Raw genomic sequence first — 13,628 nt, forward strand, 5'->3', positions numbered from 1 at the left:
ATTGAAAATCAATAGAAATTGTCCCTGAGATTGTCCACCATCCATTATTTTTGTCATTCCGTTAAAAACTTTGTTAAGTGTCCCGGAACTCTTGGTCGAAAGTTTGAGCAGTTTTCAAAGCTTTGTAACTCAATCGTTTCTTAACCAAATTCAACCCATAATATATCAAAATGAAGATAAGAAAGTGTAGAACAAGATTATACCTAGTTGAAAGCCCAATGGTTGTCGGAGATGGCCGGAAAATAGCCTGAAAGGTGACTGGTCGGCAGGAAAACTGGAAAACTCGTCAGAAACTGGGTAAACTTTAAACTTTCATAACTTCTTCAATACTCAACGAAATCGAGTGATTCAAAAACAAAAATCATACTTCTCTAGAAGACAAAGAGAATGGTACCTTTATCGACGGCTAACTGGTCATGGTTTGGCTGAAAAACGACTCGAAAATTGATGTATTGGTCTCGAGTTAGCCACTTTCGAGCCGTTTTCTAGCCAAACCACGGTGAATTTGCCATCAAGAAAGGTACCATTTTCTTTGTCTCATTTAGAAGTATGATTTTCATTTTTGAATCACTCGATTTTGTTGAGTATTGAAGAAGTTATGAACATTTAAAGTTTACCCAGTTTTCGGCAAGTTTTCCAGTTTTCTGGCAGACCAGTCACCTTTCAGGCTATTTTCTGACAATCTCTGACAACCATTAGGTTTCCAAATAGGTATAATCTTGTTCTACACTTTCCTATCTTCATTTTGATATATTATGGGTCTAATTTGGTTAAAAAACAATTGAGTTACGAAGCTTTGAAAATTACCCAAATTTTCGACCAAGAGCTCCAGAACACTTAACAAAGTTTTTAATGGAATGACCAAAATAATGGATGGTGAACAATTTCAGGGACCATTTTTATTGATTTTCAATCTGAGGTATGAAAGTGATGTGTTATGCAAATCTCAGGGATCATTTTGGCTAAAAAGCCTATTTTATTCATTTTTGTTTTTATCATTTCCTTCCTTTGTCTCTGCCTCCATTATTGTAAGGGTCAATGTTGAATTGGACTCAAGTTTAGATCTTATCATGGGGATTATCCATTGATCATGGTCTCCCTTCCATGTATGCTCCATTAAACCGCTAATACTAGATTCACTATAATGGATTCCTTGGAGGCTTCCATGCCGCGTTATTGATGATGATCAAATACACTGTCTCCAATGCTCTCGACATCAAACTTGTGGGGAAGGTCTCTATGATCCTCCCATCTCTGTTGGCCCTAATCTTTGTGAGATCGATCAGATCCAGCACCCTAAGTGCCTGATCTGTGCTGGCAAAGGACAATTATTGCGTTCACAATGGTCACAATAGATCATCTCGATCCATTGGCTTAGATCTACAAGGGCGACCAGTTCTTCTTCTTCTACAATACACTAGTTCTTCAAAAGGTCGTCACCGCATCTTTCCATCTCTAGGGTGAGGCACTTCGGTTATGTATGGAAAGATAAAAATAAAATGACTACAATTTTGGGTATTCATCTAATCTTGTTAGGTATAGGTGCTTTTCTTCTAGCATTAAAGGCTCTTTATTTTGGGAGTGTATATGATACCTAGGCTATGGGCGGGGGAGATGTAAGCAAAATTACCAACTTGACCCTTAGCTCAAGTATTGTATTCAATGGTTCTGCTAAATGTTTGTATCCAAACAAATCTTCGTTGAAATGATATTTCCAAAGCCTTTTGTAGAAAGTTTGGACCTTCAGAGTTTGAGGACAACACTGAAGCTTTGTTCAAATTATGCCAAACATATCCTTTAAGGGATAATATTGCGGAAGTTCGCAAATTAGCAAATAGGACTAGTGATGTTGATCATATTCTGTTGAAGAGTTGTTTTTTTTTGTTTTTTGGTTTAAAACGTGAATTGAATTATCCTGCGAAATTATTTAGGCCTGCAAATATTCATGAGACAATTGTTATCATTGTGCAATTAGACATTAAGTTCATTGAGCTCAAGGTTGGCTAATCTAAGCCACCTATAGCTACTAGACCACAATTCATTATTGATGCACAAAACCCCACACTGTGTCTCAAATTGGTATTTTCCATTAAGAAACTTAGTTCTGAAGAAATCCAACACGAGGGAAAATGGTGAGTTCTGTTTTTGATTGATAAGTGGGTTAATAGTCATAAATGTGGCCTAAAACAATTACTTGTTTTAGATTGTTTTAGATGTGGTGGACAATGAAGTAATTGATGGACAAATCTCTAAAGATGCAATCTAAATTCGAACTTTGTAAGTGTTTTTATGACACTAATGCTAAACAAATTGTTCAAACTACAAAGGTAGAATGAATGGTGAGGGATTAACTTGTCAAAATCTTGTTGATTACTGAGAGCACACAAAATTTCATTGATTATAAGTTGCTAAAACAATGTTGCCTTCTCTTTACTTGAATTATGACAATTTCTTACATTTTTGTTCGGCCCTGAAATTCACACTTTGCCCAAATCAATGTTTGGACCCAATTTTGCACCATTGACCCATTTAGTTGAGGCAATTGGATGAATTAATATATATTTTTCCAGATATTACTACCAATCTTAATTATTATAGTAATTATCTTGGTATGAGCTTCAAAATGAGGATAAAACCAAGAAAGGTTGTTCAACAAGAAGATGGACTCCATGATTTTCTTGCTAAGTTTTTTTAGTAGCCGAGTAATTGGATTGATTTGAATTTATACAAAGACCATGCATGCCAAGCATTATCCATTGCTGATTATTTAATTATCCTTTGGATAAGGATTTTATTTGTTAGTCAGACAAAAAAAAAAAAAAGGATTGATCTTGCTAACTTTTTGCACCCTACACACACAAGAACAAAAGGATAAATTTCTAGAATGGGATTGCATGCACAGATTGGCAATGATCCTTCTCATTATCCAAGGATATTCTAGTGGTTTGGTCAGGATGGATTATTATGCAAAGATTGGTGATGTGATTACGACCACATGCTGGTCAAAGATGAAATATAAAAAAACATGGGATAATGGTCAGAGGTAGTAATGCAATTGAAATGTAATTTGCTTTATCATTGCAAGGATGCATTTGGACAAACAACATGAATAAGGGAGTCACCTGATTGGAATATGAAGCATGACTTAGACACTATCACATGGTCTTTCATTGGATCAACGTGAAAATATATGACAATATCAAGATGAGCTTTGTCATTTGCTCATCAAGCAAATTCAAATATTTCACTGCTATAAATATTGGATGATGTGCAACAAGAAGAGCCTCTTTAACTAAAAAAACAACTTAAACACTATACATGAAACCTCACCTTACGCAAAACCTTTTCATGCCCCCAAAAAAATACTAAGGACCCATTTCTGTAATTGTAATCAGAATCAAAGGGCGGAATTATTTCCGATTACGAGATATCCTGATGTTTGCCCAATATTGGGGAATCAAAAACGTTGTGGGACCAACCCGAATTATGGAACCAAATTCCAAAATTTGGAGGAACTAGATTACCTAAATTTAGGTGGTATTCTGATTCCGGGTTGTTACGAATCCATAATGGATTTTTGCTCGTTATAATATCCTCCTTATCTCAAATATTACAAGATTGCCATTCACATCTTCATCTCTCTTCCTCTCTCATGACCATTCAACCATCCAAGGCACACTCTGACCTGACCACCCCTAACCCAGCCCAAACCACCACTTGTCTTCCAATATCAATGTCTCAAGCTTTCACTGTCTTTGACTTTACCAAATTAGGATTTTTCAATCTCAATAATCCTTAGAATCCCTTTCTTTTTCTCATCTTGTCATTCAGATTCATCTCCAAACTCTTATTTGGTACTTGTTACAAAATCTACTTCGACTTCACCATGTTCAGCTTCTCATTTCGAAAAAAGTTCGAGGACGACTAGAGGTGCCATGACACACCCTGACCCACAATGTCCACCTGAACTCCAAATCAAGTTGTGTTAGCTGACACCTGGAAGGTAACGAAGCCATAAAGTGTAGTGAGGTGGAAAATGTAAGTAAATTTAAACCTAAAGGTGTCTAAATATAAAAGTGTGCATGTGAGCAGGTTGAACCCAATTCACACATGATCCAGAGCATAAGTAAAGTACAGTAGAGATAAGGGGAAAATTATACCCTCGAAGGTAATCTCCAATACCTAGATTTGCCAAGAATATTCGTCGATACAAAAACTTAGCTACTAAAACCTGGAGGGGCAATAAAAACAAAGGTGAGTGGGCCTAAAAATACAGTTTTGTAAAAACCTTTTCAAAAACATAATAACCTCTTGCCGTAAAACAAGTATAGTTTCCAAAATATAAATACTACTTATAGTATGAAAATACTTACCGTAGCCTGCAATATCTCAAGAATTCAATATGTCATAATATTTTGTGAATAAACACTTAAAGTCCAATAATCACATAATCTCACATAACAAACATATCATATCGAGTGCTTATCAACATATGCTGATACATGAGTTCATGCAGAAATATTTTGACATGAATGGGACTGGGTGCATTAATGATTTACGCTCTAGTACTACAATCACATGAAGATTGGCGTTATACGCATCACATACGAGTCCTAATTGCCTATAGCAATCTAGGACATGACTTGCACCTACAATGGATCCAAAGTGAGCGTGCGGTGCGGTGCGATATGAACATACAGGTGAAGCCTGGCCCTAGCCCGGGCGAGTACTAACATCAATGTAGCACACGATAAGCAGATAGGCTAAATATGATCATGCCACAGTAATTCAATAATTCTAGTTATAAATATAATTAAGGCATCCTTGTATAGTATGCTTACCTGTGCATCCTGTAGGATGAAATGATTTCCTGATTCTTATTATTACAACATTTCTTATAAACGCTAATTTAATTATGGTATCACATATAAAATTCGTTATTAGATGTATATATAGAAACTAAACATAAATATAAGAAAAGAGCCACTCACAGATACTTGCGATGTCACATCCTTTCAAAAAGCTGGAGTCTCCGTTAGTAATCGTACCTAAGCATAATATTGGGACTCGTTAGTAAAACTCAATTAAAATAATTAAATTTAGGAAAACGGAGTGCGGATTTGGAATCAGGGCATCAAAATACGTTAAGTAGGGTCCCAGGCAATTTTCATAAAAAGTCAACAGTCAACCATAAAAGGTCAATCGTGCCGTCGAGGCAGTCAACTATGTTAAAACTTCGGAATTTCATTAAATGGATGTCAAAAACAAACTCGGGGTGTCGAAATTAGACTAGCAGGGTTTCCGAAAAAATTTTGTAAAAGTCAACACAAGGAATATTTTGGAATATTCCAAAAAAAATTCAGGAATATTTCAGATCCATTTTTGCAAATGGGCCAGATCTGGTCAACGGGCCAAAGGTTTGGGCTTAGGCCTTTTTTTTTTCCTGTACTGGGTCGGCACACGTGATGCACTCTTAAGCACTTTTAAGTTTAAATTTATTCACATTTTCAACCTCACTACACTTTATGGCTTCGTCACATTCTGGGTGTCGCCCAGCACATCTCAATTCGAAATCCAGGTGGACATTCTGGGTCGGGGTGTGTAATGCCAGCAAGATCTTCGAGAATGTAGAGCTGGCGATGGGCGGTGGGCTTGCTCTTGAACTTTGCCTTTTCCCATTGTTTGAATCCAAAATGAAAACGGAACAACATTGGAAAATTCCTGTTCAAGAATTTGGTAAAGAAATAATTGGAAATTTTGGTGGATTATGGTGTTTATTTGGGGGGCAGGGTTCGATAAAATTTGACTGCGAAAAACTCTAGACGAGTCATCCATTTTTTATATGTGAGCTGCATGTTTAATCTATTTACAATAATTATATTTTAACTCTTCACTTTAACTAAACAAATAAAAATAACTAATTGAAATGTTATTAAAAATAAATACAGGGATATAATAAAACAAAAAATAACAAGGGCATTTTTGTAATCATATTAATTCACATTCAAATTCAAATAAATTAATAAACAACTTATATGAACTCAGTTCACTTCTTCTTCGATTCCAAAACATTTAAGTAAACAATTTCAACAGGAATCAAATTATGACTCTTCCTCATTCCAACTCCTTCTCATTTTAATTCTTCCTCATCATATTCCTCCTAGTTTGATTATAGTTATGTAAACAAGCCATAACTATCCTAACCCTCTCGCCATATATCTTCTATTTGGATTAACAACATTGTGTTGGCATTGAATTTGGATTAACATAACTGAAATCGTAGAATTAGGCAACCTGGGAGCATCTTCAAATTGGACTAATAACACTGCTTCTGTTTCAGTTGATTATTTATCCAAGTCTTTGTCGGTGAAGAGTCATTGATTCTCTCGTTGAATGAGGTCACTTTATTTGTTTCTTGGCGAAAGAAGGTGTTACTCAGGTTACTCAGTGTTTGGCACATTAAATGCCAAATCTTTTATTGAACTTCATAGTAAATGCAATTTGCTTTCATGTTCCAGAATCTTAGGCCCATAGTGTTCCTTCTTTGGCCGTAGTCGCTTAGTTTAGAAATCAGTAGCATGTTCGAAACCATACCACCACATGTATTCTACTCACCCGTCCAAGCTCGGTCACGAGTTGGCATGTCCGCATTCACAAAAAGGATGTAGTTAACTCGGTAGTTGCTTGACCTAGGCCTTGTAATTTTTAGGGTCAACAAATTTGTATCAAAGTTATGCCCTTGTAACCAATTTCTTTGTAAATTGTAATGTTGGGTAAATTGTTATCGTAAATAAATGAATTATATGTTATCGTAAGTTCGAAATGTAGGTCTAAACATCGAAAGACATTATGCAGTAGTAGTGCAGCAACATCGGAGCTTTATGGGTTTCTTGACAGCTGAGTGGAAGATGAGCATGCACCTCAAAAACCCATGAGGAAATACAAATACCTCACAAGAATTCACAACTAGAAAGTGCGTGAGAATTATTGAGAGGAATTTTGTATAAGAATTATTTGGCAGATATCAAGCTTGTCCAAAGTCGGACTTAAAACTAATAAATTTTTGAAGGGCTATATTTACCTCTTTCGATTGAAATGGGACATGAATACGATCCAAAACTTCATTAAAAAATAATTTTTTACATAACTATAAATTTAGACGAGCCATAGTTAGGTATGGTTTGGCATTGAGGTGCTTAAAAAAAAGCTGCTTATTTTCAAAGTTTTTATGTTGAAGGTATTTGGTAAACTCAAAAAAAGGGGATTATTTTGAAAGTTGCTGTGATTGACAGCTGAAATCATCAGAAAAGCTGAAGCAGCTAAATGCTGATTCGGAAAACTGGCTTTCTTTCACAGCACACTGAGCTACAGTACACCTTTAATGAAACTTTCTAAAGTCTAATAACACCCTCATCATTTTTACAAAATGACAAGCCTTGTTCTTGATAGTTAAACTGGAATCTCTCACAGCCGTTCACCCCCTCGCATCAGAGTAGAACCACAGCCGTCCCGCCCACTCCCGCTCAACACCGACCACCACCACTGCACCAACATTCATCCCTATTCTCCTTCCAGATCCTCCAAATACACAAATTAGAAAAAGATTCAATCTTTTTGAGAAACCATTTTTGAAAATTTGCCGATTGGATCGAATCCCATAATCTGAGTGAGAATCAACCCAGAATCTGAGCAAGAACCAGTCAAGAATCCGAGCGAGAAAAAGATTCCTGCTTGCAATATTCCCTCTTCAACCCAGAATCTGAGTGAGAATCAGTCGGAATAGATGAGAGAGATGATCAGATCGGAGCCAATGCCACATCTCCGGTCATCAAAGAAATGAAGTTCCGATTTAGAACAAACAAGCAATCAAGAAGCTGAAAACCAAATCGAAAACGATAAACAAAACCCCAAAATAATAACACATACCAAACATCGACTAGGAAATATCTAAACCAATCCACTGATGCCCACTCTCTGACAACCTGCAATGAAAACCTCAATCACTCACTCAGCTTTTTTCACCATTTCAGTGAATAAAATCAAACCCCTTTTGGATTTTTTAAGAAAAATTGAATTGAAAGATTGGGGGAGTTAGGGTTTTGAAATATTACCCATGTTGAGGAGCAGCCAGGGGATGCCATCGGGGAGAGCGAGAAGCTCGAGGGCTCGGTGTTTCTAGAATTCTAAAGAGAGATTAAAATAAAAAATTATAAATAAATAAAATAAGTTATATTAGATAATTATTGTATTATATTTCCTATCTTTTATTTTTTAAGAAAATTAAATTAATGACACATCTAGTATTATATCTTTTTTTATCATTTCACACAATCACAACTGTTTTACATAAAAGTTTACCGAACATTATAATACTATTTTTTTTTCAAAAGCACTTTTACATAAAAATTTACGAAACACTTTACTGCTTTATTTCACACTTATTCTCATGTAAGTAGTTTTTTTTTTTTTCAAAACACACTAATACCAAACCAAGGCGTTAGGCCGTTCGGTTGGGTCGATCGGAGACGGACTAATCGCGAGGCTTAACCGAATCTAGAGGTTGCACTGATCCAATTTTAGGTTGTAACGTTTGACCACGTCGATTCAACGAATCGACACTATTCTAGCAGTCAGACAGTCCACATCCAAGAGTTTGTTCAGCAATGGCTGGATTCCGGTTGGGGTTAGATGACTCGGAGATATCGCAGCAGAGCCGAGCAGCACCGCCTGATCTCGTCTCCGACGACGACCGCTCCATCGCCGCCGACTCATGGTCCATCAAGAGTGACTACGGAAGCACTCTCGACGACGACCAGCGCCATGCCGATGCCGCCGAGGACCTTTCTGCTGCTAACCTTCGCGCCCCCTCCGAGTACAGGTTTGCTTCCCCTCCACTTCCTGTTTGGTTTCCAGGAAAATCTTTGTAAATGAAATATTAACTAATTAATTAATTAGTGCAAAATTAAGTTATTAAGACTAAGTTTTTGCATAGCTTGTTGTATTTATGCTTTTGCAATTCTGAATTTAGAGGAAGAATTCATAGGCTATTAGTTTAGGAAGAAATTTTCTTTCTTTTGATATGGTGGTATTTGCAGTTCTGACAAGGAGGAACCAGATGCTGAAGGAGTGACATCAATGCTAGGTCGTCAGAGTTACTGGGATGCTGCATATGCCGATGAGTTGGCGAATTTTCGGGAACATGGTCATACCGGTGAAGTTTGGTAAGCTTTTCGCAACCGTGCAAATTAACTTGTTATTCATTTGTTGTGGCTTTGGGGCACAGCAGAAAACAGCCAAGTGCTAACATCAAAGAAAAGTCCCGAAATACCCAGAATCGAAGAAAAATCTTGAAGGGCGAGCGAGAGATTATAGAGAGAAAGCTTTAGTATTGTCTGAGAAATTAAAATGAATCTGATAAACTCTGGTATTACAGAGGAATTATTATTAGCTTATATATTTAAGCTAACTGAAGTTAACTAGCTAACAACCACAATACCAAAACTGTTAAAAATTATCTAAACACCGTCATGTGAAGATCACATGAGCTAATTTTTAGTAACATACTAATTAGCTATATGATATGCATTTACTGCTACTTTCAAAGAGCCTTAGGAAAAAGATATTCATAATAGTGAGGGGAGATTGAAGAAAAAGGTGTTAACAAGATTGATATCCTTTACATATCAACTATATAAAATGAAAAGGAGTTGATATTAAAATATTATTGGCTGTGAAAATCAATTTTGTCGTGATTTACCAGAGTTTGCTAACCTTTAATCCTTACTTTTATAATTCCACATTAGTGAGGGATTCGTATTTAGTATCCCTTTGTATTAAAGTGAGTAGGTACTGTAAGACGTGGAGCGTTTGATGGTTTCAGCCCTCTGTTTCTGTAGGTTTGGAACTAATGTCATGGAAGTTGTCTCCTCTTGGACCAAAAGCTTATGCATTGATATTTCTCAAGGTCGCACACCAAATCATGATAATAATAAGTCTGATCCTGTGGAAAAAGGTGATAAGTATCTTGCAGGCTGGAGTGTACTTGACATCGGGACTGGCAATGGATTGCTTCTTCAAGCACTTTCCAAGCAGGGGTATTCTTTTATTCTTCAACTTTATCTGGTATTCTATGCTGAATTAGATTGAAATTCCTGTATGGAAGCAAATAAAATGCAAACTAGGTGAATCATATATCAGATTGATATGTCTAGATTGGAGACCATAAGGCTTCCGCAGGTCGCATTTTAAGGTCAACAAGTTGACCATAGATGAGAGTCTCAGTATTTATACGCTACTTGGTTAAAGTCAATTGTGCATTTAGATTTAATAGAATGATGTAGTAGTGAAGAAAGTGAACTATCTTAAGATAAATTGGTAACAAATTTGATGGAAGTGTATATGTGCTTAAATATTTATTTGTAGTGTATAATAAGTTTTCGGATTTAAATGAAGAAACTTGAATGATCAGGAGGAGGAGCTAACAGAGTCATTGGCTGTCTTATAGAACAATTTATTGTTCTAATTACTCTAGCTTCTTGTCTTGCATTATTCTGTGAGAGGTTTAAGTGTTTTTATGGAAAAAGATGGGCATGGTGCTAGGGAGATGTGCTGTCATGGAATGGAAATCTTTTGGATGGTATGGATATTAAAGAATAGAAGTGTTTTTTAATTTTGAGGGAGCAAGGGAATGAAGAGGTGGATCTTCTCGGCAGTAGGTCATTTTTGGGCTCTTTTCGGGCGTCAGTACGGTGGTATTTCCAGAATTTGGGAATAGTTCTTTTTGAGCTATATTGTATTGCTGGAACTCTGCTGTACAGTAGTGTTTTTATTGGTCTGCTGCCATATATCTTTGCTTCTTAGCTACGTTTTGCAGTCTTTGTTGAAATGTTTAGCTAGCATCTTGTAGCTAGTTCAGTTGACAACTTGGTCCTCTCTATTGTTTGGTTCTTTTTTAATGATATTATGTTCCTGTTCCTTAGAAGAAAAGAGTAATCGGTTCTGTGGCTTAGTCTTGAAGAGCATGCAATGAGTGATGCACAAAAAAAAAAGTTCCACTTATTTTAGGATACATGCAGGATTAAAAACTACTTATGTTTAAATGAACTTTAATTATAATTATTTAGTAGGAAATTTGGTGTAGGCCAATAAATAATTTCATATTTTCAGTTATGGTCGATGGACATTTCATTTTCTAACATAGGTAGGAACAATTTTCCTCTTCAACTAAGATCAATAATTACAAGTTTCATTTCCAGCTCAATTCCACTTGCTAACATGTCTCTTAATTGACCTCTCATTAAAAGCACAAAATATTGACAGACTCAATCTTTGAATTGAAAATATGTTGTGACCTCAATCTAATTACCCCTTAATTTATTCAGAACGATTTAGGTTAGGGTTTAAATTAATAGGTTAATAATGAACTTGATTTTATTAATATAATTATTATTCTTGTTATTGACTTCTGATTATGCTAGTTATTTTATTATTATGAGATTGCATGTATTACATGGGCCTTATTGTTATAATGTTTTAGACTTTCTTATCATAATCCAGTCCTTGATAATCGAATCAACACTGCTATCAAGTTTCACTAACCTACATACTTTCAAGTGCAATCACTGTCACCACTGCACATACGACATATTTGCCGTTGTTAGATGATGCTTCCTTTACCCTTATGGTTGGGTATTTCACTATTTTGTTATGTTTCATTCATTCCTATGTAATTTATGTTTGTCTTTGGTCCCCAATTCACCCCAAAAGAATATCATTCCAAAAACTATGCCTGATGAATGTCCTTTTTTGTCCTTTGATTTATTTTTCCTTCCTTGTTGGATGGTTGTGAAGAAGGGCTGGGAGTGTTGTAAATAAAAATTCAGTCCATGATTTCATGAAATTTTAGTTAATGACTTGAATTCCGTTGTTTTTCTAAATTGTCACATCAGAGACCTTAATGAATGAAATTTTGGTGTTTTGGGTTCAGGTTTTCTGATTTAACAGGAACTGATTATAGTGAAGGGGCAATTGATCTTGCTCGCAGCCTTGCTGATCGTGATGGATTGCCAAACATTAATTTTTTGGTATGCCTTTTCTTTTGGCAAATGTTTTCTGGTGTGTCTAGACTCTAGACAAAAAATATCAGATTATAACCTGCTGTCTTCAATTATCCTCTTGGACGTTTGTATATTTCCGTTCAATGAAATTTCTCTTCTTAGCTTTAATGTCGTCTGTATCTAGCTTGTTATTAAACTATTTTTTTAATACATTCTTTCCCAATAATTTTAAATGAATTGTGTGCCACTATTTTTTAGGTTGATGATGTTCTAGAGACCAAGTTGGACAGGCAGTTCAAACTAGTTGTGGATAAAGGAACCTTGGATGCCATTGGATTGCATCCAGATGGTTCTATCAAAAGGTAAAAGCCAGCATAGTCTGCAACTCTTTATATATTTTCTGATTGATAATTCCTCCATGTCTGTATGAATGATTTGTTTAGCCTATTTAATCGCTTGTGGTTATCGAAGAAAAGGAAACTAGAGTGTGAAATTGTGAAATTGTGTTTTTGTTATACAGGGTAATGTATTGGGGTTCCGTGTCAAAATTGGTGGCTCCTGGTGGATTAGCAGTAAGCATCTTCACTTTGGTTAATACTGTTACTTAAAACTGCACTTACCTTCATTTAGGGCGTGCTTTCAAGTGCTAAAAGGAAGAGTATAGATAACGTATGGCGTTATGAACCATAGCGCTTCCTGCATGATCACTTTGAAAGTGCTTTGGTTTTGTTTTCGGCCATATGAGAAGCACTTTTAATTATTTGAAATTGCTTATGGCACGTACCAGAATCATGCACTCTTTCTTTTATCTTTAAATTTCTCTTTAAGAAGTTTTTGTTTCGTTCGACGCTACCTGATGTTTCATTGCTTTGGGGAACACCTTGGTAGGTGATCACATCATGTAACAACACAAAGGATGAATTGGTTCAAGAAGTGGAAAGTTTCAATCAAAGAAGTGTCATCCAGGAACACGAAACAAGCGAAGATCCTCCTAAGTTTCAATACCTTAGTCATGTCCGCACATATCCGACATTCGCGTTTGGTGGATCTGTTGGATCGCGCGTTGCCACTGTGGCATTTCTCCGGAACTGAATCACTAATCCTTGCGAGTTATAGCTACGTTGCGCATTGAGAAAGCACATGTACTGACTTATGCAAGTTCTTTTGTTTGTTTTGAGAACCATGAAACACTCATTCATTCTAAACTGTTTCTTCTGTCGGTTTCTGCGAGTTACGCAAAAGTCATACAGAAAATGTACATTATCAATCGAAGTCACAGTAAGATGGAAAGAAAGCTACGTGATGAGGCCGATCGCCCCTTAGAAGTTAAGTCCTATTTCAGACTCTTTGAACGGGGAGGAAGTGAAAAGAAATTTTAGAAGTTCCAATTTCGAGTAGAAAAGGTTGCTCTTCTTACTCTTCTATCGTTGCTAGTTCCTGTAATGTATTTTGGTGGTTTACAAACTGCGTTATCGTTTCCTCTAATCCTACGTTCTATACATATATGATTTAACTCCTTGTTTTATTCACGATAACAACATTGATCTAAAGACAATTTAAAAGAGCATTAAA

At 36.1% G+C, this 13,628-nt stretch overlaps 1 protein-coding gene across 1 annotated transcript; it reads left to right on the forward strand.

The window, feature by feature from the left end:
• The first annotated feature begins 8,470 nt into the window (after window positions 1–8,470).
• On the forward strand, window positions 8,471–13,594 carry LOC137739793 (uncharacterized). The gene is made up of 7 exons (XM_068479504.2): window positions 8,471–8,878; window positions 9,096–9,221; window positions 9,897–10,094; window positions 11,987–12,083; window positions 12,315–12,418; window positions 12,577–12,628; window positions 12,945–13,594. The coding sequence occupies exons 1-7, from the start codon at window positions 8,664–8,666 to the stop codon at window positions 13,146–13,148; spliced, it is 996 nt and encodes a 331-aa protein (XP_068335605.1). The 5' UTR covers window positions 8,471–8,663; the 3' UTR covers window positions 13,149–13,594.
• Window positions 13,595–13,628: the final 34 nt, after the last annotated feature.

Source organism: Pyrus communis, chromosome 9 (genome assembly GCF_041283825.1).
Source record: "Pyrus communis isolate YQ-2024b chromosome 9, ASM4128382v1, whole genome shotgun sequence".
Lineage (NCBI taxonomy): Eukaryota > Viridiplantae > Streptophyta > Magnoliopsida > Rosales > Rosaceae > Pyrus > Pyrus communis.

Excerpts from the sequence above, each read along its gene's own strand:
- LOC137739793 (XM_068479504.2), top strand. The coding sequence starts at position 8,664 with ATGGCTGGATTCCGGTTGGGGTTAGATGACTCGGAGATATCGCAGCAG. Across the intron at positions 9,222-9,896 it reads GGTCATACCGGTGAAGTTTG|GTTTGGAACTAATGTCATGG; the intron begins GTAAGCTTTTCG and ends CTGTTTCTGTAG. Across the intron at positions 12,084-12,314 it reads TGCCAAACATTAATTTTTTG|GTTGATGATGTTCTAGAGAC; the intron begins GTATGCCTTTTC and ends ACTATTTTTTAG.